At 64.6% G+C, this 24,489-nt stretch overlaps 1 protein-coding gene across 1 annotated transcript; it reads right to left on the bottom strand.

Moving 5' to 3' along the window:
* Positions 1-192: 192 nt before the first annotated feature.
* FA2H (fatty acid 2-hydroxylase) lies at positions 193-19,097 on the bottom strand. The gene is made up of 7 exons (XM_068955946.1): positions 18,660-19,097; positions 10,849-10,938; positions 7,678-7,820; positions 7,439-7,545; positions 4,440-4,612; positions 3,264-3,516; positions 193-1,852 (listed from the first exon to the last, which is right to left on the bottom strand). The coding sequence occupies exons 1-7, from the start codon at positions 18,906-18,908 to the stop codon at positions 1,773-1,775; spliced, it is 1,095 nt and encodes a 364-aa protein (XP_068812047.1). The 5' UTR covers positions 18,909-19,097; the 3' UTR covers positions 193-1,772.
* Positions 19,098-24,489: the final 5,392 nt, after the last annotated feature.

Genomic DNA, 24,489 nt, shown 5'->3' with positions numbered 1-24,489 from the left:
TGAGAACTCAGGTCACTCTTGTTCACTGAGGCTCTCCTGCGCAAGGAGAGCTGCTCGCCCGGGAAAAACCATCTCCAGCTCCGCAGCTGGGTGTAACGCAAGCTCCAAAGCCTCCGAAAAGCCCATCTTGTGCCTGGATGCCACGCTGGTGGGTGGTACCTGCATGCTACATTCACCCATGCTCGCAGCCGTGCCCTTTTTAAAAGGTTTTATTTTTCAAAATATACAGTTTATTTACAATTGTAATGTTTACAGTTTTATATATAACTTTATTCCAAACCTTTAAATATCTGCAGTAAACATTAGGAAGAAAAAAAAAAAAACAAATCACAGGATCAGCAAAAAAGGCATCTCTTAGCAATTCTGTTCATTGGAGTTTGAGTTTCAAGTAGTCAATGTCTACAAAAAACATTAACATGATAAATCTGGCATAGTGATACAGTGCGCTGGTTAGAAAAAAGGCAAAAATACAGATCTGCGCTATCCCCACTCCGAGAACGGCAGGCCCCGGAAAACCCTACGCTGGGAGCAGGGCAAGAGACGTTGGCTTTTCAACTGACCCGAGATATGAAAGCCCCTTGGGGAGAGTTAAGTGATGCTGTGAAACGCAGAGTGCTGTACATCTCGGGGAGGACACCCAGGACCGGGCGTCGAGGAGGAGCGAGGAGCTGCTGCCGTGGGTCGGGGCTGTGCTAACCATGGCAGCAGCTTGCCTGCTCTCCGGGAGGCCGGCAGCGAGCGGTAGGGCTTCAGCCCAAAAAAAGTGCAGCAGCATGAAGCCTCCATCCTGCAGGGAGCCGAGGAGCAGGGATCTGCTGGTGCCTCCCGAGGGTAGGATAGCCGGTGCCCGGTTCGGGGCGGCCCCGGCTGCCTTTGCTCACCCCAGCGCTGGGCGAGAGGCTTTGCTGCACCACAAGGAGGAAACCCAGCCGCAAGGTCGGGCCCCTGCTCCAGGCGTCTGCGGGGAGGCGCAAGGCAGAGGAGAAAAGGCTGGCGAGCAAGAAGCGTTTGGCACTTCATCTCTCGGGCAGCTGCCAGGCCATAGAGCTGCCCGTGCATCAGTGGCACAAGAGAGGAGGGCAGGGAGGAAAGCAGAGGGCTCAGGGGCACGCTGGCACGGCAGGAGCAGCCCCAGGGATTCACGCGGAGCAGGAGAACCACGGCAAGCGCCCGGCCCCGGAGCGAGGCTGCGTCGGGGAAGCCCGTGCCCTGGCTCGCTGAGCCCAGTCCTACGAGCTCCTCCTCCCCATTGTCAGTGCAGAAGCAGCCGGAAGGGCGAGGGGGAAAGACGAGAGACGGCGAAAGACCTCAGCAGCACAGTGTTTCCCCGCCTGGCTCTGCCGGACCCCGGCAAGAGCAGCTCCTGGCTCCCCGGACGACGCTGCCGCCGCTCTGGGGCGGCTGGACACGGGGCGGATGAGCCAGCCTGGTCCCTAGCACAGCCCGCGCTAGGAAACCCAGGGCCACCCGCTGAGCGGTTTCGGCGGTACCGCCCCGGGCGGGCTGGAGGCCAGGCTGGGGCATCGGTGCGCCCTCAGGCTGGTGCGCGACGGTCTGGGCACGACCTTCTCCATGCAGCCCCGGGGGAAGGAGAGGCAGGGCCAGCCCCGCTCGCACGGGCCGGCCGCAGGGCGCCTCACCGCAAGCTGGCCGAGGTCCGCCGGCGCCGCTCGGCTGCCGGGGAGGGACGCGAACCCCATGCCAGCGGGGCGGACGAGGAGGAGGCGGCTCGCTCGCTCGCTGCTGTCGAGCTGGGCGCCGCGCCGGGGCGGTCAGTCCTCTTTCTCAAAGGTCTCCTCGGGGATGAGCGTCTGGAAGGGGCGATCCCAGAAGCGCGTGCTGATGCCGAAGCCTGCGGGGCAGGGGGGAGAGAGCGCTCAGGGGGACGGCGGTGCCGACGGGGCCCCGCCGCCCTCCCCCGGGAGGATTGAGGCCCAGAGGGGTGGCACATGCCGGAATGGGAGGTCCCCGGCTCGGCGCAGAGGCTGCCGGCTGCGGCTGCCCCGGGGGCCGGGCGAGGAAGGCTGGTGTTTCAGGGAGGGAGGACGGCGCGAGCCCGGCCCAGCCCTGGGGTGACGAGCGAGGGCGAGGAGGAAGAGCGGGGGGAACAAAGGCTGCTCGCAGGAGGTGGCTGGGAAACGCCACCAGCCCCACTCACGATAACTTATCTGAACGGGGTGCCTTCTCCTAGGAAACCGGGCAAAGGGCAGGCTGAGTAAGTGCCAGGCCCGGGGAAGGTGCGGGGCAGGCCGAGGGAAGCCCGGGGCCTCACCCTGCACCCGCCGACGCCTCTCCACGGTGCCTCCCCCAGCCCTGGGGCTCTGCCTCCGCGACGGCATCCCCTAGGTGCCAGCACCGGCCAGCAGAAGAGCTGCTCCCGGCCGGCCAGGCCGAGGAGAGGCTTCCCGCCCGGCCGCTGCAACGCACCAGCGTGCCCTGCGGGCTCGCGTTCAACGCTGACCGAGCTGACACGTTCAGAAACGCCAGGGAAACTTCTGCCCAGAAGCCTCTTTGCTGCGGTTCCCCCTCCCACAGCTCCTGGGCCGATAAACGGGCTCATGCAGCTATGTCATCCCATACGCTGCTGACCAAGCGGTGCAGCGCTTGGGTCCGGATACCCCACCTGCACACCCAGGACTCCAAAACCAAGCTTGGTTTCAAGCCTTTGATGCATGATTCTTGGGGAAGACTAAGGAGCACATCGTCCCCCCCCGTCCCAACAAACGTGACCCCCCGAGAGCATCACTGACATGCTAATCAGATGCACGCTCACCAGCTCCTAAATTTAACTTTAGCGTTGCACTGCGAGTGCTGAGGTGCCCACTTGCACTGGCCAGCAAAGGCTCGACCATGGGGTGCCCATGCCGGGGTGCCCCAAGCCATGCAGACTGCCTGCCATCCCTTCGGGTAACTGCAGGCAGGGAGGAGAAAGGGGAACCCACACCTTAACCTCAGCCTTGCAGCAGAAACTGGAAGAGCAGCATGATAAACCCAAGTACAAGCCTCTATGAGGGACGCCGGATGGAAAATTCGAAGCACAGGTACGCCACACCTCCCCTTGCAAGCCCACGCCATTCCCCAGCTCAGCCAGGCATCTCTGTGCAGCGTTTCCCAGCCCAGAGACCCAACCGGGTGCTAAGCTTCAAACATCTCAGTGTGTCAGCTAAATCCGCAGGACCGAAGGCAAGCGTGGTTTCCAACGCCTCTGAGCTCCCCCCGCGATGGGGCTGCCACACCAGCGCGTGTTGGAAACACGCCATTACCTGATTTTTGGTGTTCAAAGTGGTGCTTCACGTGATAAGCCTTCAGCCCATACAGGTAAGTGCCTTTCTTTGGCGAGCCATAGTGCAGGTAATAATGCATCATGTCGTAGACCACGTAGCCGCAGAGCCCCCCGACAAACACGGAGAGCCCCAGCACCTCGGGCAGCAGGAGGCGGAGGACCCCGTAGAAGAAGCCGATCACCAGCGACGCCGGCACGGGAGGAAAGACCAGGCGGGAGCTGTCAAAGGGAGACTGGAAGCAGAGAGAGATGGTGAGAAAGTGAGCTCCCAGCTACCCAGCCCACGATCAGCAGGCTGACCCCCTCCCAAGCCCCCAGCACGTCCTGCCCGGCGGCTTGCAAAGCACGACCGGGGAATCGGGCACAGCCTGCTGCGGACCCCAGCCAGGACTGGGGCAGCCCAGGGCAAACCCTGTCCCCAAACAGCTCTTTCTTGGCCACTGCACGTTCAAACTGGAGCTCACTGCAGTCGTAGCAGTGGCCTCCCAGAAAACTGTTTTGCTGGCGGTCCCAAGAAGGAAAAAAAAAAAACAGGGGAGAACACAGCAGTCCAGCACCAGCAAGTATTTAAGATAACCCCAAACCAGAGCCCAGTTTCAGGCTCCAGTGCGAGGCACGGTGCTGCAGGGGACAACTCCTCTGGTTGCACTAAAGCAGCGCCAACCTACCCCAGCCGAGGGACCGGGCCTATGTACGTGCACTTAGGACGCTCCTTTTTTTCAGAAAAGCCAACAGCAGAGCAGCACTCAGAAGCCTCTCCCTGCAGATTTATTTAGGGGTGAGACTGGCAGCCGATCAGCCCCTGCCCATGCAGGAGGAAGGTGGCTGGGGCCGTCAGGGCTGGCGGCTCTCGGCTCGCAGGTCGGCCCAGCTCTAACGGGGACGTTTCCTCCAACGAAGCTAGAGGGAGCCCATTGCTTTTATGTCTTTCCATTGCACCCTGTCAGCAGAGTTGGTAGGTTTAACTCTGGCTCTCGGGGAGCTCGTCGCTCCGAGCCCATCTCTCCCGAGCATTACGTAAGGGCCCCGCTCAGGGCAAAGATGCCACAAGTCACGTTGAACACGCACAGACAGGCTCCGCCTGAGCAAAGTCCGTCGTTCCCACGCCCGGGGCTCCCCGTGGCAGCAGGCAGCCGGCACAGGCATAGCTACTCACCTTGTGATGCTGGCCATGCAACAAGAAATGCAGGGTGATGAGATAGTAGTTACTAGCAGGTGGCTTCATGTGGAAGACAAAGCGATGGATGAGGTACTCTAGCAGGGACCACAGGAACATCCCCAGGAGGAAGATGAAGGGGAAGTAGTATTTGTGCACGGGGATGGAGTACTCTACACAACAAGACATGCAGCAGTCAGCAGCCAGCAAGACGGACAGCCCTGGAGACACAGCTGCTCTGCACCTCAGTGCTTCCCTCATCCCTCCTGCACAGCACCCGGATTCACTGTCTTCCCAGCAGGAAGCACTCGGCATCTCCCCGAGCAGAGATCCCCCCGGCCACCTGGCGAGAGGCCTTTCCAGCCTCACCTACAGCTTGATGGCAGCTCCTGCCATCTGTGCCAGCCTCTTTCCACCTCCTGGGCATGCTCCAGCCACGCCAGAGAGTGTCACGATCCCCCCGCACATGGATGGAGGCAGCTACTCTGCCCAGCCAGTGGTGATGGGAGGACTATTTTCCCCAAGCATTGCCCCGATCACGCCTTTGCTTGGTCCCAATAATTTATTTGCAAAAACTTCTTGTTGCAACAAGGAGCCCCCAGGCAAGCTCTCCTGACATCGCAGATACCAAACGGGCTAGAAGCAGGCAGCCCGGATATGCTCATGAACAAGTGGCTCTTGCTCCAGAGCCTTGCTTTGCTAAATGGGCCAGAACTGCAGCTTTTGGGGAAAATGCACCAAATATGGGGTTTGTCATTGCTCCGGAAGGGCCCTGACTGCCTCGGGGGAGAACCTGGTGCTCACAAAGCTGCTTTGCCCACAAAAACCAAGCAGGAGGTACCTAACCTACGCTGACATTTCAGAACCAACGCACACTATAGCAAGACAGTATTTCTGGCTTGTCTTTTTGCAGAGAATGGTTTTGTTGGGAGCTTTCCCCTGAAGAGTGTTTTTCAGCCACCTCCTCCTTGCCAGCCCTGCTTCTTCACTAGCAACTTCTGATCCTCCAAATCTGTACATTTTGGCAGCTGGAAAAAATAAGCTTTTGGCAGCGAGGTCCCAGATGCCGATTTCTCCCTTCACGGAGCAGGGAGGCTGCAGCTGCCGTCATACACGCCACCGCGCAGATCTGAGGCCCTTTTTTCCTCATGGCATTTCCACTCCACTTTCCATGGAGCAGGAGCCTCCTTTCCAAGGGTCGCTGCACCCCATCCACCCTCATCCCTGCCTCCCGAGAGACGAACGCTCCCCTCTTGATCAGCTCCTCCGATGTTTATGGGATCCATGCTAACAAAACCAAGCACCTGGCCCTTTGCTTCCTCCCCTGAGCTTGCCTTTCCCATGTCTTTCTAGGAAATCAGCCCAGAAACCAATGCCACCCTGCCTGTAAACACACATCTCCTTAGAGCAGGCGTGCTCCTCTGAGCCCTACGATGCCTCAGCGTTCACCTGGAGAGGGCTAGCAGACCCTTTCCACCACTTTCACCCACGCTAGCGAGGCCTGCGGGTTGGGATGATCTCAAGAGCAAAGAAAAACCCATCCGCAGTTTGCGTCCCTTGCCTGACAGCGCTTGGGCTTCGCTGAGCCTGCTCGCACAGCCCGGGACGCGGGGTGACGGAGCGCTCACGGTCGGGCACGTGGCAGGTCCTGCCTCCGGACCCTGACTGCGCTCAGTTTGGGCTCAAAAATTTATACTCTGGGGACGAGCAACTCCAACCTGCCTCTCATCTCGCGCCGCCGCGGCGGACGCTGGGCTAACGGAGCAAAGGCGTCTCCTGCCTGAAAGCAGGCTTGCAAGCAGCTTAGATGCCCTGGTTTTAACTCTGCATCAAAAAGGAATATAAAACAGCAAAACCTGCTGAGCAAAGACCCTGAGCCCCTTTCCAGCAGCTCTGATTTTTGGCTATCTCTGAGCACCCCTCTGCGTGCCCGGAGCGGGGCAGGTCGGCGGCGAGGAGAGGGGACCGGCTCTCCGGTCGTTCCCCCCCACCACCAAGGCACAGCTGCCGCTGGCACCGCGTGGCACCTCGCAAAAAGCAGCCGAGCGGCCGGGGCTGCAAACAGGGCGCTAAAAAACAAAGGACACAGCCTGCCCCCGGCCGCCCCGCCGCCGCGGCGCTTGTTGTTCCCGGCCGAGCAGACAGTGGCAGATTCAAGGGCAGGCGCTCGGGGCAAACAAGCGCCGCACTGTGCCGAGCCGGCGGCCCCGCCAGCGGCGCTGAGAGCCGGGTTTGTTCCCCCGCCGCGGCGCGCCGGCCTCCCTTTCCCAGCGCCGCGCTCAGCTGCCGCCCGCCGTGGGCGTCAGCGCGGGGTGGCACACGGGAGGACGGCAAGCCGGGCCCTGCAGGCCCCCAGGGCTACTCGGGCATGGCGGAAAGAAGTACGAGAGAGATCTCCCCGCACTTCTGATCGTGAAACCTCGGGGACAGCTGTGCTGGGAGAGGCGCGGACCTCCCTACCCCTGAAAGGATGCTGAGATCTGCAGTCTCTTCCCAACTTCTGGGTCTCGCTCTTGCACGTGAGCCCACGGTGCCAGCTACTGATCCCTATATCCTCCCTCTCCTCGTCTGCAGGGATCGCCCCGTCCCTACCGGCAGCATTCCCAGCGGGAGCTCGGAGCTGGCAGGCAGCCCTGGGCGTAGGCGCAAGCTGGAAACATTCAGGCAAGAGGACACGACGGAGGCAGGCGACCTCGGCCTCTAAACCGGCGCAGGCAATGCCGTGCGGGAGACTGCATGCTGGCGACAGCCGGGTATGGATAGGGGGGTTAATTCACTGCTTTTTGCATGCAACTATTCACAAACATGCAGCGAAGGAAGCGATGGGGAAGCGATGCCAACACGTCAGCTCCCCCGCCACCACTTTCCCACCCCTTTATCACCAGCCAGGCCCACAGGGTAACATCTCCTGTTGCAGAGCTGGCCTCCCAACGCTTTCCTGCAGCTGCCCAGGCGCCGCGGCTTGGGCCCGGCTCTTCGCGCTGCTGCAGGCTCAATACCTGTCGTGAAGGAGGAGAAGAGCCTGGTGTTGCCCTGAGCGAGGGACGTGTAGCTGACCCAGCTGAGATAGAGCACCACAGGAGTCCACACCATGAAGACCACGTACCTAGAGGATAGCAGGAGACATCAGCAGGGTCGACACGCAGCTTCCAGCACCGGTCCCCGGAGGGAGAGTTCACCCTCCCGCCGCGCAGGGCCAGCCGCGGGCAGGGGCAGCCGGCTGGCCGCGGGCACTCACCATGCCGTCTTCGAGAGGGACTCCACGAAGTCCGAGTGGAAGAGGCGGATGGGCCGATCCACGGGCTGGTGCACCCACTCGTCGTACTTCTCGCCCAGGTAGCCCACCTGCCACAGCAAGGGCTTGCGCCAGTCCACCAGGTCCTGGGAGAGCAGGGAACGGGGCAGGGTTTTTACCGGTGCCGCTACCGAGCCGCGTGGCTGCGCCCGCCCGACGCCACCCTCCGCTTTGCGCTGCCCCGGAAAACACGGTCCCGCTCGCAGGTGCGATCCGCCAGCGACGCCGGGGCTGCTTCATGGCATCCTCGCCGTTTCTGGGGCCCAAATGCCTTCCCACGCTCGGGGGTGGCCGCCCTGCTCCCAGCCGGCGGCTGTTCCTTGCTTTAACCAGCCCCGAGCACCCCGGTGGGGTTTTGGTCCTGGCCGGGAGCACTAGCGAGAGGCAGAAAGCGGCCAAGCAGAGTCAAACATTGGCTCTGTCTCCCGCAAAGGCAGGGCTGAGCTGGCTCACGCGCTCTTCCTCCCGCGCAGATGGAGCTGCGCTCCCCGGTACCGTCCGCCGGCTCAAGGTGAACGCCGCCGTACCACGGCCGGCCTGCCCCGCGCTGCCGGGGCTCAGCGGCGGCTCCAGCAACCACAGCTCTCTTCCCCTTGAATTATCAAGGTCAAATAAGCCACCAGAGATACTCCCTGCTCGGTCGCTGGGCCGGCAAGCAGCCAGGAGGACTAAGGACACGTCCCTGTGACAGCTCTCCCAGCCAAGGACCTTTCTCCTTGGAGAAGGCCCAGTAGCACGCAGTGACTACAACCGTTTTAGTACTCTTGTGCGCTCAGGCCTGGGGTCGTTGCTTTGCTTCGCTTTGCCAGGAGCGAAGCAAAAAGGGATGGGGGGGAAGAGGACATGGGACGGGAAGGAAAATTCAAATCACTCTTCGCTGCACACGGTTGCATGCCCCTAACAAACCCGTCTTCCAAAGCGAGAAGGAATCCAGGCATCCATGGTTGTGTGCACGTATGTGCACACCATTACGTGCACACAAGTGCAACCAGCTCTGGGCCAAAAATAGAGAGGCCCAACCAGCAACGCTGCCTACCGAAGCCTTTGCAATTGCTCAACAGCTCCCAAGATGCCTCTTCCACAAAACGAGCTAGATAAGGCTGTTTCTCCGTCCCGCCTGTGCCCCAGGACAGATACTGCGCAAGCGCGGTCAAGCCCTGGACCCGCCAGTTTTCCATCAGGAACTCGGAGCGGCGAGAGGGCCGAGGCAGGAACCCCGCAGCCGGGGCTGCGCCCTGAGTAATCCGGCAGCGGCAACGCCAGCACCCAACACCGCCTGCTCCTGCCGCGCGGGCCCGGCGAGATGTGGCAACTTCCAGCTGAGCCCGCGGCGCCGGCGCCGTTCCCACGCCCGGCTGCAGGGTCGCTGCCGCCTGACTCACCGGCCACTTGCTCAAGTCGGCCATCAAGGAGAGCGCCGCTCAAGCGCGGCCTCCGCCAGCCCTTCCTCCAGGAACCGGGCTTCCCGGCGGAAAGCGGCAATCAAGGCTTCAACGGGCTTCTCGCGCGCCCTGGGCTGCGTCGGTGCGGCTGGCGTCCGGCTGCGGGCATCCGCCACGGGCCGGGGAAGAGCGCTGCAGCGGCAGCGAGACAGCTTTGCTGCCTAGCAAGAACGCAGCGTTTCGGCCAAAAAAGCCACAAGCAGGCGTGGGGAGAGGCCGACTCGGCCGCCAGCGCCCATACCTACAGCAGGCATCCGGGGGCGGATGGACGCTCTCTTGCGGGGCCAAAACAACCACAGCCCGCGCTGAGCGCACGGATGGACACGGAGATGCCCTCCGCCAGCCACGGTGGGTTAGAGGAAAATTCCAGAGCCAAAAAGCTGGTTTGGGAAAAATCCGAAAGGGAAGATTTTCTCTTCCCCCAGCAACGGGTGCTTCCTCTCCTCTCAAAGGCAACCAGTGGCCAAGCACTAGGATGAGCTTGTGAAAGCTTTTGCCTCCCTCAAAAAACCTTTCGAGGGATAAAACAGTCGCCGAAGCTCATGAAAGAGCTGTGGCCGTGCAAGCTACGGCTGCCAGGTGATGTACCGGCCGACGGGCAAGGGGAGCCCGCAGCGAGGGCAGCTTCACGTGCATCCCAAAAAACGAGCCCGGCTCCTTCCCGACGAGCCCAGCTCTGGATGCGGCCGGTCAGAGGGACGTCAGCCCCACCGGTCTCCGTAGAGCTAGCTTGACACCCGCGTGCTGCCAAAGCCACGCCTGGCGTCCTCGGGGGAGAGCCGCCGTCGCGTCTCGGAGGGGCGCCGCAGAGACAACCCGTCGCGCTGCTTGTCTGAATAACCGGTAGCTCAGCTTGTGCTTTATTAGCAGCTTCAATCCCAACCCGGAGCTTGCAGAGATTTGCAGATCCAGGTTTCTCCGGCTCCAGCGAGCCGGGAAGAGGCAAAGTTCAGACCCACCGGCAGGACCCACGGGTGCCCCGGCCGGCACCAGCTTCCACTCCCAGCCCCTTTCAGTCCCCGAACGGCTGGGCTCAACCTTCCTCCACTCGACGCCGCCGGGGCGAGCCCACCCGGCACGCGGTCTCTTCACCGCTGCCTGCCGCGTGCCTGCGCTCAGGCAGGCGCGCGAGGCTTGGCAGCGCCGACCGCCTCCAAGGGCGAAGCCGCTGTCCGAGAAAGCCACCCGCTCGGGCTCCAGGAGCCTCCCCGCCTAGCCGCACCTGGGCGATACAGCAAGAGCAATCCCACCTGCGCGCCGCCGAGCGCCCCGGACGTGTTTCCAGCCTGGCCGCGAGCAGCTCGGGCGCAGCCCGGATCGCCCGCGCGGTGCCGGCCCCGCGCCGTCCCGCGAGCTCGGCCCCCTCCTCACCTTCCCGTTCCCTCCGGCACCCTCCGAAGCATCGCCTGCCGTCCTAGGGCCAGAAACCGTCCCCTCCTCGAGCTGTGGCGCCCTGCTCGTGGCGCCCGTCCCTTCGCCTCCCTGCGGGAGGCAGGGCCCAAACCGGAGCGCAGCCTCCCCCAGCGCCGCACCCTCGCGACGGGCAGGATTTCAGCTCCCAGAGCCATCGTGGACCGATGCCCTCACTTCTTGGGCTCCTGCAAGAGCCCTCCAGCAAAGACCGCGCTGTGCCGGCACCCGTGGGTGCTCGTGACCCGTCCCCAGCCTTTACCGTGTCCAGATCCACCGTTTTACACCGCGGATCCATCCTGCTGGTCCTCTGAGGCGCGACATCCGCTAGTTTCTCTTCCTCGAGGAGGCTCTGAAAAAGAAAAAAGAGGAAAAACGCCGTGGGTCTCCTGCGTTTTTGGGGCGCTGTCTCCCCCCCCCCCAAGGCGAGACTCCCCCACGGGCTGAACGGGGGCCGGCGCCTGGGAAAGCCTCGCTCCACGCTCCCGTGCCGTCTTGCCCTTCCGGCGGACGAAAGGGCTGGAACGAGCCGCAGCCGAGCTCGCCAGCTCTGCCCCGCGCGACACCCGGGCTTTGGGGAAGCCTCTGCGCCCTGCCAGCTTCCTCGCTCCTGCAAAGGGGGCGGGAGGCAGCCCAAAGCCGGGTTGCAAAACCCTCTCCGCGTCGCCTCCGAAGCAGAGTGCCTGCACGGGCCCAGCCAACCCTCCCGGCTCCGGCTTTCGCTCTGGCAACACCGAGCGCCCGAGAGCACCTTTCCCCCACGCGCCCCATCCCGCTCGCCACCTAAAACCAAGGGGGGGGGCGCACCGAGGCAGGCAGGGCCGGCTCCCCGCTCCGGGCACTCGCTCCCAGCAAGACTTGTCCAAAGTCTTTGCACACTCGCAGTGCTGAGAGTTAATTTAATATTTGTGTTTGGTTTTAGACTGCAAAAAAAAAAAAAAAGCCTAGCCACAAAGTTCACCATTACCCCCCCCCCCCCCCCACAAAGGATTGCCTTGTTACCCGAGCATAAAACGCGAGGTATCTTCCAGCCAAACACCCCCACGGGGGGCACGAGGCGGGCGGGAACGGCTGCCGCCCCGCTGGAAAACGCCCCGGGAACAATTGGCCCCTTGTTTCGCTCTCGGGCCGAAGCGTCCTCCTGCGGCAGGCGGAGCGGCGGCAGGGCGCCGAGGGCCACGCGGGCGAAGCGCTCCAGTCCCCAGCCCAAAAGAAAGGAGGGAAAAAAAAAAAAGCTACCCCAAAAAGAGCCCCCGCAACAAGAGGGGAGGTGCGAGCACCCCGCCTCGAGCGGCAAGGCGGCAGCGGCAAACGCGGTTTCGGATCGTGGCGAGCTCGAGCCGGGCCAGCCGGGAGCAAAGGCCCGCCAAGTGACTACGGGAAAAGCCTGACCGGTGTCACTCGCCCGATCCCTGCGGGCAGGTCCCCGGCGGCGGCGCACGGCGCTACGCTTTGAACCCTGGGGCACAGCCCGTCGCCAGCGCCCCGGGCTCTCGGGGGAAGGGGCGGCGCTTTCGGGAGCCGCGCTGCCCGGAGCCGGCGCCTGCAGGAGCGACGCTGCTCCCAGGCGCGCAGGGGCTCCCGGGCGGGAGGCTACCGCCGCCCCGTCTGCGCGGCTCGGCGTCCCTCTCGCTTCCTAACCGGGCGAAGGGCGGGGAAGCTCCGAGCGCGGCAGGAGCCTGCCTTTTTGGGGAGAGCGGGGCGCCAGGGCGCGAGCCGGCCGCCCCCCGCGGCGATGCCCACGGCAGAGCCGTGCCGGGGGGCCCCGGGCGGCGCTTCGGCGGTGCCGAGCGGGGAGGCTGCCGGTGCTCCGCTGCCGCTTCCTCCAGGCGCCGGTGCGAGGCGGCGGATCACCTTCCCGCGGGCGAAGAGCCCGGCGAGCACCAGTCCGAACCAGCCCGGCTTGCGCTGCTCGGCGCCACCGAGCCGGTATTTACCCTAAAGGGGCCCAAGCTTCGCTCCCCCCAGCCCGCGGGCCCGTGCAGCGCCGCCACCCCCCCCCCCCGGGGGGTGCCGAGAGCCCCGAGGGGGCCGGGCGAGCGCGGCGACGGGACCGCGCAGCGGCCAAGGAGGCAGAGCGCCCTTCGCAGCCGGCAGCGGCTCTTAAGGGCACCTTTCGTCAAGGTCAGAGGGCTGCAAAGCCTCCCTAATCGCCAGCGGGGCGAGGAGGGGCCGCCCGCGCCCGGCGCCGCATGGCAGCGCCCTCGCCGGGGCCGTCGGCGCGCTTCGCGGGCGTTAACCCCGCAGGGCCCCCGCCGACCAGCTCAGGGCCCCCGCCGGGCCGAGCTGCCCCAGAAGGACCCGTCGGTCCAAGCGCGCGGCCTCAAGATGGAAAAACCAGGAGAAACCTGCCCGCCTGCTGGCGAGGCCGCTGCCAAGCCCGGCCTTTTGCCGACGCGAGCCCCAGGCAGCCGTGCCCCTCGCGGGGGCGCAGCCAGCCGCCCCGGCTCCGAGACGGGGCATGCCAAACGTGCCTTTTCTCCAGCTCTCCGAGTTACCCATTAACCCGGCCGCGGGGCCGGCCCGGCCGAGCAGCCCGGCTGTGCCGTGCCCGCTCGGTTTTCCAGGTGGGCTGGTTGCGGAGAGCAAGGATTTTTCTGGGCGGCCCTTCCCGGACGGGGCATCGTCACGAGATGCCGGACGGTCCCCGCACGTGAGCGGGGACAGCAAGAGCCTCCGCATCCCTTCGGAGGCGTTTCGCCTCCGCAATTAAGCCAGAGCGAGGCTGCACGTATCCTAGCGGGCAGGGAGAAGAGTTAAATGGGAAGGACGGGGAGAGAGGGGCGACGGGCAGCCCGCGGAAACCCTTGCTCCAGCAAGCCGGGGAGCCGCTGCAGGCGAGGGGAGCCGGCACCGGGCACCGAAAGGCCCCGCAGGGGAACAACCCCGCTCCGAGCCCCTTTGCGGCAGGACCAGCCCCAGCAGCCGCGGAGGAGCCGGGGATGCAGGAGTAGCAGCGTCACCTTGACGGGGCGGATAGGACTTTACCCCGTAACTTCCTCGCGACGCTGACGCACGGCCTCGGGACTGTTTGCCGATACCAGACACTCCTCGCCGGACGGGCTCCCAACCCATTTCCGCGGCTAGGCAGAATTTAAGCCTCATCCCAGAAGGTGCAAAACCGGTAGGCGACTTGCACTACCCAGCCCCGAGGCAGCCCCTTGCCTCGAGGCACCCGGGCGCTGGCAGGAAAGCAGCTATTTCCCGCCAGGCTGGCCTCAAGCACGCAGCAATTTTAACGCGAGTGCTTTGCGACGCCGGTTCGGAGCGAGACCCGACGCTGTGGACTGCCCACAACTCCCTCCTCGCGTTTCCAAAGGGCTCCACCAATATTTCACGCTTCCCACGCTCCTTCCTTCAGCCACATGCCGAGATGCAAAGATAGGAGAGAAACATCCCTTGAAAGGCAGCCAGGGCGGGCAGCTGAGTTACAGGTTATCCCCGCAGAGCTGCGCTGTGGTTACCCTGCTCCCTACAGATGCTTTGGGAGAAAAATCTGGTTTAAAATACAGGCGGCTTCTCCATGCCGGAGAGGAAGCGCCGAGATACGAGGGACCGTGCTCTCGGCCTCGACGCTTGCGCCGTCGGCCCCACAGCGAGATTGCCTCTGCACCCAACCGCCGGCAGGAAGGATGCTTAAGAAAGCCGGGCTGATGCAACCAGCCCAGCATCCCTCCTCTCCTGCCCTTTCCGAAACGTCCCTGTGACCGCAACTCCTCTGCCCGCATCGTCCCTGAACGCGGCCCCTCCACCAGACGCGAGCGCGTCGGGCGGCAGCCTGCACCTCCTCGCCCCGGCTCTTCCAGCCGGAGCAACCAAAGCAGCGGACGGCTTTGCCCAAGGATATTGGATCCATGGGCTACGTGCATCAAAAAAGATCCGATTAAAAGGCAGCACTTGAGCACAGCTTTGCTCTAGCCGAGCTCCGGCGACTTCCAAGCTGTGCACCTCACCGGGGAAATCGAGCCGCCCTGGACCGCTCGCTCTGCCCATCCGCCGGGACCGCAGAGGCGGCTCCTCCTGCCTCGGAGGCAGCCTCCTGGAGGGACCAGGCTGCTTTTCGGCACCTTCAGCTTTTTCCCAGGGTATCCCAAGTCAGGGAGGATGACGGGGGACTCGGACAGGGGCTAGCGCAGCCCCCTCCCGGCAGCCCCCCTGCTGCCATGGGGTCTGCAAGCCAGCGACGCAACCAAAATCTCACCGCCTGCACGAGGCTCTCCTGCACTACGACTCGGTGTGATCTGTTCAAAAACAAAACAAAACACAAACAAAAAGACCCCCAACAAACCAAAAAAAAATCCCAAACACCCCAAAAAAGCAGTCCTAGGAGGAGAGGAGCCACTGACGCTGCAGCCAGGTCAGAGCCGCGGGTGCCACACAAACATCGGGTGCCACCGCCGTGCCACGTGGCGTCCCCGCCTGCCCCCTCCCCTTCCTCGTCACCTCTTCCTCCTCGTCCCCCTGCCACCTCCCTGGGACAAGGGGGGACGGGACGCGCCACCCCAGACGCGAGCCTCCGGCGGCCGCTCGAGGAGGGCGAGTGCGGAGGGTGGGAAGGATGAGGGACGACCCCGTCCAGACCGGCTGCGCGTTTGAGCGATGGCGAAAGGGAATTTACAGCTAAAAAAAAAAAAAAAAAAAGAGGGGGCAGACAGAGAGGCCGGGGAGGCGGCTGGGGGAGCTCGGGCCGGCCGGTGCCGGCAGAGAGGGGTGTCCACCTCCTGCCATGGGCCGGCAGCGAGACATGGATCCGAGCATCCCTGGCATTGCCGCCTCTGCCCCGCGGGCACCCTGGCCCCGGAGCCGGCCGGCGAGGAGGGTCCGAACCCCGCAGCAGGGCGAGGATGCAGGCGCCCGTGCAGCGGCGATGGCCTGGGCGAGGAGCAGCGGGTCGCTGGGCGGCCACTAGCGAGGCTTAAGCTAGGCACCCAAAGCCCTTTGCAATGCAAGCTAGCTGGATTTTTACCAACATCTGGCTGCAGGTGCCTGCAAAAAAACCAGCACCGAGCTGGCACCCGAGAAGCTCACACGGGAGACGGCGCGGCTGCTGCCGCAGCGCTGAGACGCAGCCGGCGTTGCAGAAACCCTGCCGCCTCGCAGCGCGTCACCCTCCCGCATGCCTTCCTCGGGAACGGGCAAAGACATGTCTGCCCAAAAGCATTTCGAGGAGCGTTCGGGGGCGCCGTGGCTGCTCCCAGTCCCGGCAGCCGGAGGAGGACGAGGAGCCGCTGCCCAGCGCGGCTCAGGGCCGGGTGATGCTCATCCGCCCGACTCATCCCCGAGAGAACGGGTCCTGCCGGCGGGCGCTCGCAAGAGGCCTGATGCGACGGAGGGAAAATGAGACCCACGCACCACCGCCTTGCTGCATCGCCCGCCCGGGACGCGGCGGCCCCGCGAGGAAACCTGCTTTCCCACGGCCGGGGCGAGGGCTGGCGAGGCCCCAAACCGAGCCGGAGCCGGCGGCCTCCAGGCGCAGCCAGGCGCCGCTCGGGGAGGTGGCGGTGGCTCTGCCGGTCGCGAGCGGCGGTTCCCCCATGCCAGGGCTCAGCATTAAATACTGGGTGCAGCCGAACTATTGAAAGGAGGTTAAAGGTAGCTGAACCAATAAAAAAAAATAAAGAGAGAAAATGTACGGTTGATTATTACAACACTTTGTCAAATACTGTGCAAGCGCCTACCTACAAGTGAGATCATGCCGTGAACGAGAGCAAAGGCAAGCGAAGCCTACGCACGAAGAGGATGGGCGAGAGGAAGGACAGTAGCCAGTAAGAGGGAAAGGAGAGTTTTAGTGACTCATGGATATGTCACACAGCCCCAGAGAGGCTGTGATGAAAGTCTCCCGTGGCTTAAATTGAAGGGATAATTATATGATCCGTCTCCCCTCTAGCGAGGCTGTTAAAATCCACGGTCTAGCTCGGATAATTATCACACTTTGCTTTAATCTCTTGAAACGCTGTTTGCATCGATTAAAAAAAATAAGCCCAGGGTTAATCTCTGTTTAGCACAATTGGGCTCAGTGATTCATCCAGGACAGGTGCCTGCTGCCACACGGCCGGCGCGGGCACCCCAGCCGCAGGCCGACGCCATCCCCAGCGACCCAGCCGTCCGGCTCTGTAATTAAGCCAGGCTCCTATTTAATAAACTTGGGTTTCCCTGGGCTCCCGAGCCTGGCGGCTTCACGCCTGGTTTAATCACAACCTGTTGTGCAGCCTGCAGGCCCTCAGCTAGATTTCGGAGAGCCTCCGGCGCCCGCGGTGCAAGGAGGTCGGTGCCGGCCAGCCACCGGCCTGGCGCTCGAGGCCGTGGAGAGCGCGGCAGTTCGGGACCCTCGCTCGGGGGTCCTCTGCCACAACCCTCTTATCGGGGTCTCTAGGAGAGGGGCTGTGAGCCCGGCCGTATAATTTTGTAATTTGCCTGCCGGCGAGACGCGGCAGAGGCGAGTCCCGCCATACCGCGAGCAACTTTGTCCCCGGTTACAGCGCGGGGACAGTTTATCTAGTGCCAGGCAGCGCTGCTGGCGCTCTCCTCTCGGGCTTTATCACGCCGCGTGTTTGCATTTGCGCAGCAGCGTTGCCCTTCCAGCGGGGCTGCAGCGCAAGAACTCGTTCGGCCGGTAACTTCATTCACCCGAACCCGTCGGGCTCGTTGGGCCTGCGAGGAGTCACCGGCGGCGGGAGACGGCCAAGGGCGTCCCGACAGAGCTGTTACCCTCGCCGGGAGCCCGGGGGAAGAGCGTTGCATCAAACGCTCGCAGCAGCCCTCCGGCGCAGCGAACAAAGGCCCGTCTATAAAGCCATCGATAAAGCCGGGCTTATGCGGCGCGCTCGGAGCTGGGCGCGAGGGCCAGGAGGAAGAAAAAAAAAAAAAAAAATCATCGAGTGCAAACAAAACCCCAGGAGGGACACAAGGCACAGCCTGCCGGTCACTGACCCACGCCGGGGTGTCCTACGATGGCAGGCCCCGAATGAGAGCGGGGGGAGGAAAAAATGAAAAGAAAAGTATCAGCTGTGCTGGCAAAGGGGCTCAGCTCGCCCCCACGGGCGACGGGCACCGGCCAGCGCTCCCTGGCAAGGGTGCCCTGGGTGCCGGGCAGGTCATCAGCCAGGCCTCCATGCAAGGACGGCAGGCCCGGGGGTAGATCAGGCGCCAGCCCAAGCGCAAATCCATCCTGGCCCACGGAGGCTGCCTGCGGCGGTCCCGGCCGCCGGCGCCCATTGCCCGAAGGCCGGTAATTAGAGCCGCGGCGCTCGGTGCCACGCTGCCGCCTGCCAGCTCGGCTGCCGGCGCTTCCCGGCTGGGCGTTCTCCCTTCCGCCTCTCCCGCGGCGGAGCGCAGGGCCGGCGAGGACGCGGCGCCGCTCCGGCACAGGTGACGAAGCGGCTCGTCACCTCTCCCGAGCAACGGCCACCCATGGCGCGTGGGTGGCGTGGGCGAACCAGGCAGCCCAGAGCGCGCGGGGGCCCAGCCCCGCTCCCCAGCCGACCGTCCCCACGGCCGGGAGCGCTGGCACCACTGCAGGTGTCCCGCCCCACCGCCCGCCCCGTGCCGCGTGGTCTCGCTAAAAGCGATGCCAGGCCTTCCCCCAGCTGCGCGGCCTCATGCAGAGGCCCCAACACCTCCGTGCCACCCAGGCAGGCCTGGGGCACCCAGCAATCCTGCCTCCCCAGCGCAGCCAGCGCCCTGGTGGAGACGTGACCGTGGGGCGGGAGCGGAGCCAGGCACCCGGGACCCACCCACACTACCCCATAGATGCCAGGCCCTGCAGGCCCCAGACCCCGGGCACGTCCTGTGCATCCTGGATCCCGCACACCTCAGGCCCCACAGATCCTAGGCACTCTGTGCACCTCAGGCCCCATACACCCCCCTGGACCCGGGGGGGTCCCATACACCCTGAACCCTTGCACCCCACAGACCCTCAGTTTTCCATCCCAGGGCATCCCATACGCCCTACACAGCCTGCACACCCTGCAGAGGCTGGACCCGGGGTGCCCCATACCCCCCACGCCCCATAGACACCAGAGCCAGGGCACCCCCACCGCGGCGCAGACCCCGCTCCCAGCCGCGCCGCGGTACCTGCTCCAGCTCGCCCACGTAGTACTGCTCCAGCCAGCGGCGGGCGTTGGCCGAGTGCCGGTGCGGCGGCCCGTCCAGCGCGGCGCTCACGTCGGTGCCGGCGCGGCGCCGCAGGAGCTGCTCGCCGCCGGGGTGCAGCCGCACGAAGGCCGTCAGGTCGTAGAGGCGGCGGCGGCAGCGCACCAGGCAGGCGCCCTGCGCGCAGCGCGCCCGCACCTCGGCGGCGCTGAAGGAGCGCGGCGCTGCCATGGCCTGGCCCGGCCGCGCCGCTCTCGGTGCCGGTGCCGGTGCCGGTGCCGGTGCCGAGCCGAGCCGAGCCGAGCCGAGCCGAGCCGAGCCGAGCCGAGCCGAGCCGAGCCGCTGCGGAGCCGAGCCGAGCCGAGCCGCTGCGGAGCCCCGACGCCGCGCGGCACTGCCGCCACCTGCTCACCCGCCTACACCCCCCTCAATGCGGCCGCCGCGCCCCGCCCCGCCCCCGCGCCCCATTGGCCTCCCCGCTGGAGGGGGCGGGGCCGGGGGCGGGGCCTCGCCCCGCGGCAGGTGCAGTGCCCGGGAGGGACGGGCTGGGGCAGGGGGAGCCGGCGGGGAGAGGGCAGCGGTGTGAGGGGGCACCCGGGGGGCACCCCGGGGACACTAATGGGGGGCATGGGGCACCCCCGGGGGAGAATGGGGCAGTATGGGGCACCCCGGGGACACTAATGGGGGGCATGGGGCACCCTGGGAGGGGAATGAGGGGTTATGGGGCACCCCGGGGACACTAATGGGCGGGTATGAGGCACCTCAAGGGGGAATGGCAGGGGTTTGGGGCACCCCGGATATAGTAATGGGGTTATTGGGCACCTCGGGTACAGTAACGCGGGAGTATGGGGTACCCCGGGGAGAAATGGGGGGGGGTATGGGGCACCATGGGGAGGGATGGAGGGGGATATGGGCCACCCCGGGTACAGTAATGTGGGGCATGGGGCACCCCGGGGACAGTAATGGGGGAGTATAGGGCACCCCGGGGAGGGATGGAGGAGGATATGGGCCACCCCGGGGACAGTAATGGGGTAATGGGGTGGGGATGTGGGGGGCACCCTGGGTGAGGCAACGGGGGGGGGCTATGGGGCAGCCGGTGGAGTAACGGAGGGGGGTACGGGGACAGCCCGGGGTGGGGTATGGCGTGGGGTATAGAGCGACCCCCCATGCCCGCCCGTCCGAGCGCCGCCGAGTCTAGTACTGGAAACGCAACGGGGAGAGCGAAAGCGCGCCGGGCCGCAGGGGTCGGGCAGCGCCGGCCGGTGCCTCCCGCGGGTCTGCGCGCCGAGGCCGCGCTTGGCGGCTGCTCCGCGGCCGAGCTCAGCCCGAGGGCGCCGCGGGCAGCGTCCTGGAGGCCTCCCCCGCTGACTCGCCAAGGCGCCGCAGAGCCGCCGCCGTCCCTCGGGCAGCGCCGGCCGGCGCTATCGCTTGGCCGGACGTTAAACAAACCCTTTAATAAAGACGGGTGCGAAACCCGGCAGCGGGCTTGGCGCCGAGCGTCGGCTCAGACCCCCCCCGCCTGCGCCCTGGGCTCCCGCCTGCCCCGAGCCCTCCCCGTCGCCCCATCGGTCCCCCCGAGGGCTGACGGCGGTGGGACGCCTCCTCCCGGGCCGCCGTCTCTGGAGACCCCGTGCGGCGGCGCTTCCCGACCCGCAGGGCGCCCCTGCGCCAAGGCAATATCCCTTTTTGGCCTCTTTTTTGCAGGCTACGAGCAAACGAGCCGGCGGGGCGGGTGGTTAAACGAGGGTCGCCGCTGGACCGGGAGCGCGGAGGCCGCGCGGGCGGCCGGGGATGGCACTCGCCACCCGCCGCCAGCCCCAGCGCGTTCGCGTTTGCTCCCTCGATAACCGCGTATTAGCAACCTTTTAATTACGCCGCGGGTATTTTCTCGGCTGCCGCCGGCCGGCGTTTCTCCCCGCGGCGTCGCAGCCAGCCTCCCCGAGCCGGCGCTGTCGGTTTGACAGCAGAAACGATGCTGCGCCGACGCAGAAAGAGAAAACGCCAGCGTAGCCTGCGCTCCGGGCGAAGCAGCCGGTCGGGATGATTTAAAAGGCTCCCATTAGCCACCGTGTAACGTCCTCTCTAATTAATCCCGGAATCCAGGCGAGCGCCTCGTCACCGGGAGCGGCGGATGCGGCTTCGCCCCTGCGGCCGCGGCGCTGCCGCCGCGCCGGGACGGGGAGCCCGGCCCCAGCCCAGGGCCCGTCTCCTCCCAGGCGCCCGCTGAGACATCGCAGGAATTTCTCCGCGTGGGCCGGGGAGGTTTCCAGCCTGGGGGGGGGGGGGGGGAAGGGGAGGTTCCTGCCCTCTGCTTTGATTTTCCATTAAATGATTTTGATTTTTTTGCTCCTCTCCTCTTTCACCGCCTTGTTTCTTTATAAATCCTGTGATGGGGGGGGGGGACCTGGAGGATCCCGGTGAGGGGATTGCGGCCACCAAGCGGGAACACCCACCGCCCTATGCTGACACAAATCTCTTCCCGTCCCGTTTTGCTGGGTGCACCACGACCAGCAGTGTCACAGGCGGCAGTGGCTGTGCCACGGCCACGCGGCCCCGGGAGCGCTGACACCGCGCTGCCCGCAGCCGGTCCCGGCCCCCCGGGCTCGCTCGGCGGCAGCAGCGCGAGGCCCGAACCAGCCGTCCCCACCGGGGAAGGAGGTCCCTGCTTCCCACTGGGTGACGGAGCAGGGGAGCAGGGCCGTGGGTACCCCGGGCCCCGTCCCAGAGCCGGGGCACCCCGCGGGCAGGCAGGCAGGCACCCTGCCCACCGTGCACCACAGACCGAGGTGGAGAAAGAGGCTCCCTTGTTGGGGCCTCACGTTGGAGCCGGCGGCCCCGAGCACGGCCGGGGGTGCGAGGCCTTGCCGACGCAGCGGGCACGGCCACGCTGCAGGGTGGCAGGAGGCCTGCGCGGTGCCCCGCTCCGGCGAGCTGGGGCCTGCAGTGGCAGCACGCGGGGTGGCTCTACGCGCTCGCGTGCAAACCCCACATCGGGCAGCCCAGGCCCCGGCTGCCCCCACGCAGCCCCCTCCGCGGCCATCAGCAACGCACGGTGCTGGCAGACGGCACTTTGCCAGCGCCGGGGACCCGAGCCCGGCTGGACTCTGTGATGGCGCCGTGCAGGGTGTGGGTCCAAGGCATCCTTCAGGGCCGCGGCGGTGTAGGAGCAAAGGTGACTGGGTGGCTCCTGGAACAAGCTTGCTGGGCAGCGAGGCTGCGGGAGGGCTCCGCGCCAGGCTGCAGGGTGCCGCTCACCCGGCGCTGCGGCCACCCACACTGTCCTCGCACCCCGTCCTGCCCTGCGCCCTCCCGCTGGCTGCTCGGCGGGCACGCAGCCACTGCCAGTAGCACTACCTACAGCTGGGTTTTCCCTGGCACCTTCTGCAATACCATCATTGCTCATACCTCCGCCAAACTTTTGATGACAGGGGATTAAACTTCCCCTGCTCTTTCTAGGGAGCAAGAACGGCTTTTCTTTCCAGCAAGAACAGTGAAGGTGTTTCTCCGAATAAGGGAGCAGAGCAGATCCCATGCTCGTCCCGCAGAGAACCTGTTAATTTCTCTGCACTGCGCAAAACGGGTTTAAAAGCCGACAGCGACCTCGGGGGCAGAGAGGGCTGTCGTGGGAGCTTTTGGTTTTAATCATCCTTGAGCAGATCTGCTCTAACGCCGCTGTTAACACCCCTGCACATGTGTTAAGCAGGGAGCTGCTACAATTTCACAGCAAATCCTGCCAAAGGACTTGCTCCGGGTCAGCCCAAAGGTCCATCAAGCTCAGCATCTTCTTTTGCAACGGCAGCAGCGGATGGGTAGGGAAGAGCGTAAAAACAGGCTGACAGTGCAGCGACACCTCCCCCAGGTGCTCCCAGCTCGGGGTCGCGTGGGCAAGGCTCTCCCGCCCCGGCAGGGGAGCAGCATTGCCAGCTCCGGATCGTTTTCCTCTATGGACTTGTCTACGGGAACCCTCAGACCTGCAGAGGCTGCAATGCCCCGAAGGAAGCAGTTTCCTACTCTTCCTACACATCGTGCGAGGAACTCTCTTGCCTGCTCGTTTTCAACCAGCTTCGAACTAGTTTAACTTGATTCCCCCCCAGCTCTTGTGCCAGCAGAAACCATGAGCTGAGCCTCCTGCTCCACGCGCCCCTACCTTGTTTCCCCCCTGTTGTGTCCTTCCCAACTGCAACATCCCGGGCTACTGAGTCATCCCTTGGATGGACGCTTTGTTGCAGCCCTTTGCTTTCCCCCAAACTGCATTCAGGTCTGGGGATGCGAGAGGCAGAACCGTACCAGATACAGGCGCACTAGACACTCACATGATGGTATTTTCATTTCATTCTCTGTTCCTTTCTTAATCGCCATCATTTGATTTGCCTGTTTTGACTTGCTCCTGCGTCCCGAGAGCCTGTTGGGAGCAATGCTGCTGCTCTCTGTGCCGGGAGATTTGGTTCCCGCAGCCTCAGAGCTGCGCCTGCCCGGGACACGATACTACCCGCTCTTGCCCTCCTGCAACAGCGAGTGCCCTCCCAAACTTACTGCTCAGCTCGGATGCCACCAGTTCTCTCCGGTTAGCCAAACGCTGGTGCTGCATTCTCTAAAGCCTGAAATTCAGACAGTATTTAAAATGCGGCCAGCTTGTGAAGCTTTTTGCACTTTATCAGGTTATTCCAAATAGCCAGCTGGTAAGAGGACAGAAACAGGACACGCTGGTGTGGGTATAGCAGCAAGCCCCCTTTCTGATCGGTTATGCCAGACAGGGGGTGTCAAGCTAAGGCAATGCGCTTCTGGCCTAATCCAGCTCCATGCAGGCGAGAATAAGCCATTCCCGTTTCCTTGCAGTAGTCCGTTCTGCGTCGAGCAAGATCACTCCCAAAGCACACACGACGCTTGCTGCGGGGCGTGAGACAAACGCCTACAGCGACAGGGAAGAAATCCACCTACACATGCCGAGTTGCACAAACAGCCACGGCAAGTGCTTTTCCGCCTTCCTCTGGAGCATCGGCCATCCTCCACCTTGAAGGTATTCAGATACCAGAGACATGCTGTAATGAACTGTAATAATGCACATAAGTACCATTATCTGTCAGTCCATCGCCTTAAATGACAAGTCTCCTTTCCCTTCCAACCTACGTGCACGCTCAAGCATGGAAATGAAAACGTTTCCGAGCTGCAGGGCTGCCACGTACAGAGGCAGAGGCAGGGAGCCCTCTCTCTGCAAAGGCAGAGGGCTCAGGAGCTCCCAGCAGAGCACCTTCGCCTAGCAATGGGGAGAAGTCCCGCCCGCGCCAGGGCCACGGCGCGAGACAGGAGCCCAGCGGGCCCGTCTCCGTCCTGGGAAGGCTGGCGGCACAGATGTCATCCGGGGCCTGTTTGAGTCGCAAGATGCAGGGTTGGCCAACAGCTCAGAAACCACATGGCTTCGTTTTGCAAGAGCTGCATCGCAGCCTGCGGGCAGCTCCCGGAGGAGGCCGCGGCCGGGCAGGGGGGCCCCAGGCGCGGCCGTGCCCACGCGCCGTCGCATCGCTCCTGGCCCGACGCGGCCCGGTCCGGCCCAGCGGCAGGGCCCGCGCCAGAGCCAGGCGGAGGGGGCTGAGGGTGCTGGCAGCAGCCAGGGAGCCCCCCAGCTACCGCAGGTCTCTGCTGCCACCGTGCGGCACCAGCACGGGCGTTCGTAAGGGGACCAGGGAGGGCACGGCAGGGCTCTGGGGGCCACGGGCCAGCCTGGCGGCACCACCGACGCGGCGCCGGGCTGCGCAGGGAGGAAGAGCCGCTCAGGGCTCCCCATGAAGGGAGAACCAGCACAGCGACAACAGTT

Source organism: Struthio camelus, chromosome 10 (genome assembly GCF_040807025.1).
Source record: "Struthio camelus isolate bStrCam1 chromosome 10, bStrCam1.hap1, whole genome shotgun sequence".
In the NCBI taxonomy this organism is placed as follows: domain Eukaryota; kingdom Metazoa; phylum Chordata; class Aves; order Struthioniformes; family Struthionidae; genus Struthio; species Struthio camelus.
This window is presented reverse-complemented; position numbering and strand designations above follow the sequence as displayed.

Bases quoted from the DNA above. Each gene is read 5' to 3' on its own strand.
- FA2H (XM_068955946.1), bottom strand. From the start codon at position 18,908: ATGGCAGCGCCGCGCTCCTTCAGCGCCGCCGAGGTGCGGGCGCGCTGC. The intron at 10,939-18,659 runs GTACCGCGGCGC...TTTCTTTTTCAG, and splicing joins ACGTGGGCGAGCTGGAGCAG to AGCCTCCTCGAGGAAGAGAA. The intron at 3,517-4,439 runs GTGAGTAGCTAT...CTCTGCTTCCAG, and splicing joins TGCATGGCCAGCATCACAAG to TCTCCCTTTGACAGCTCCCG.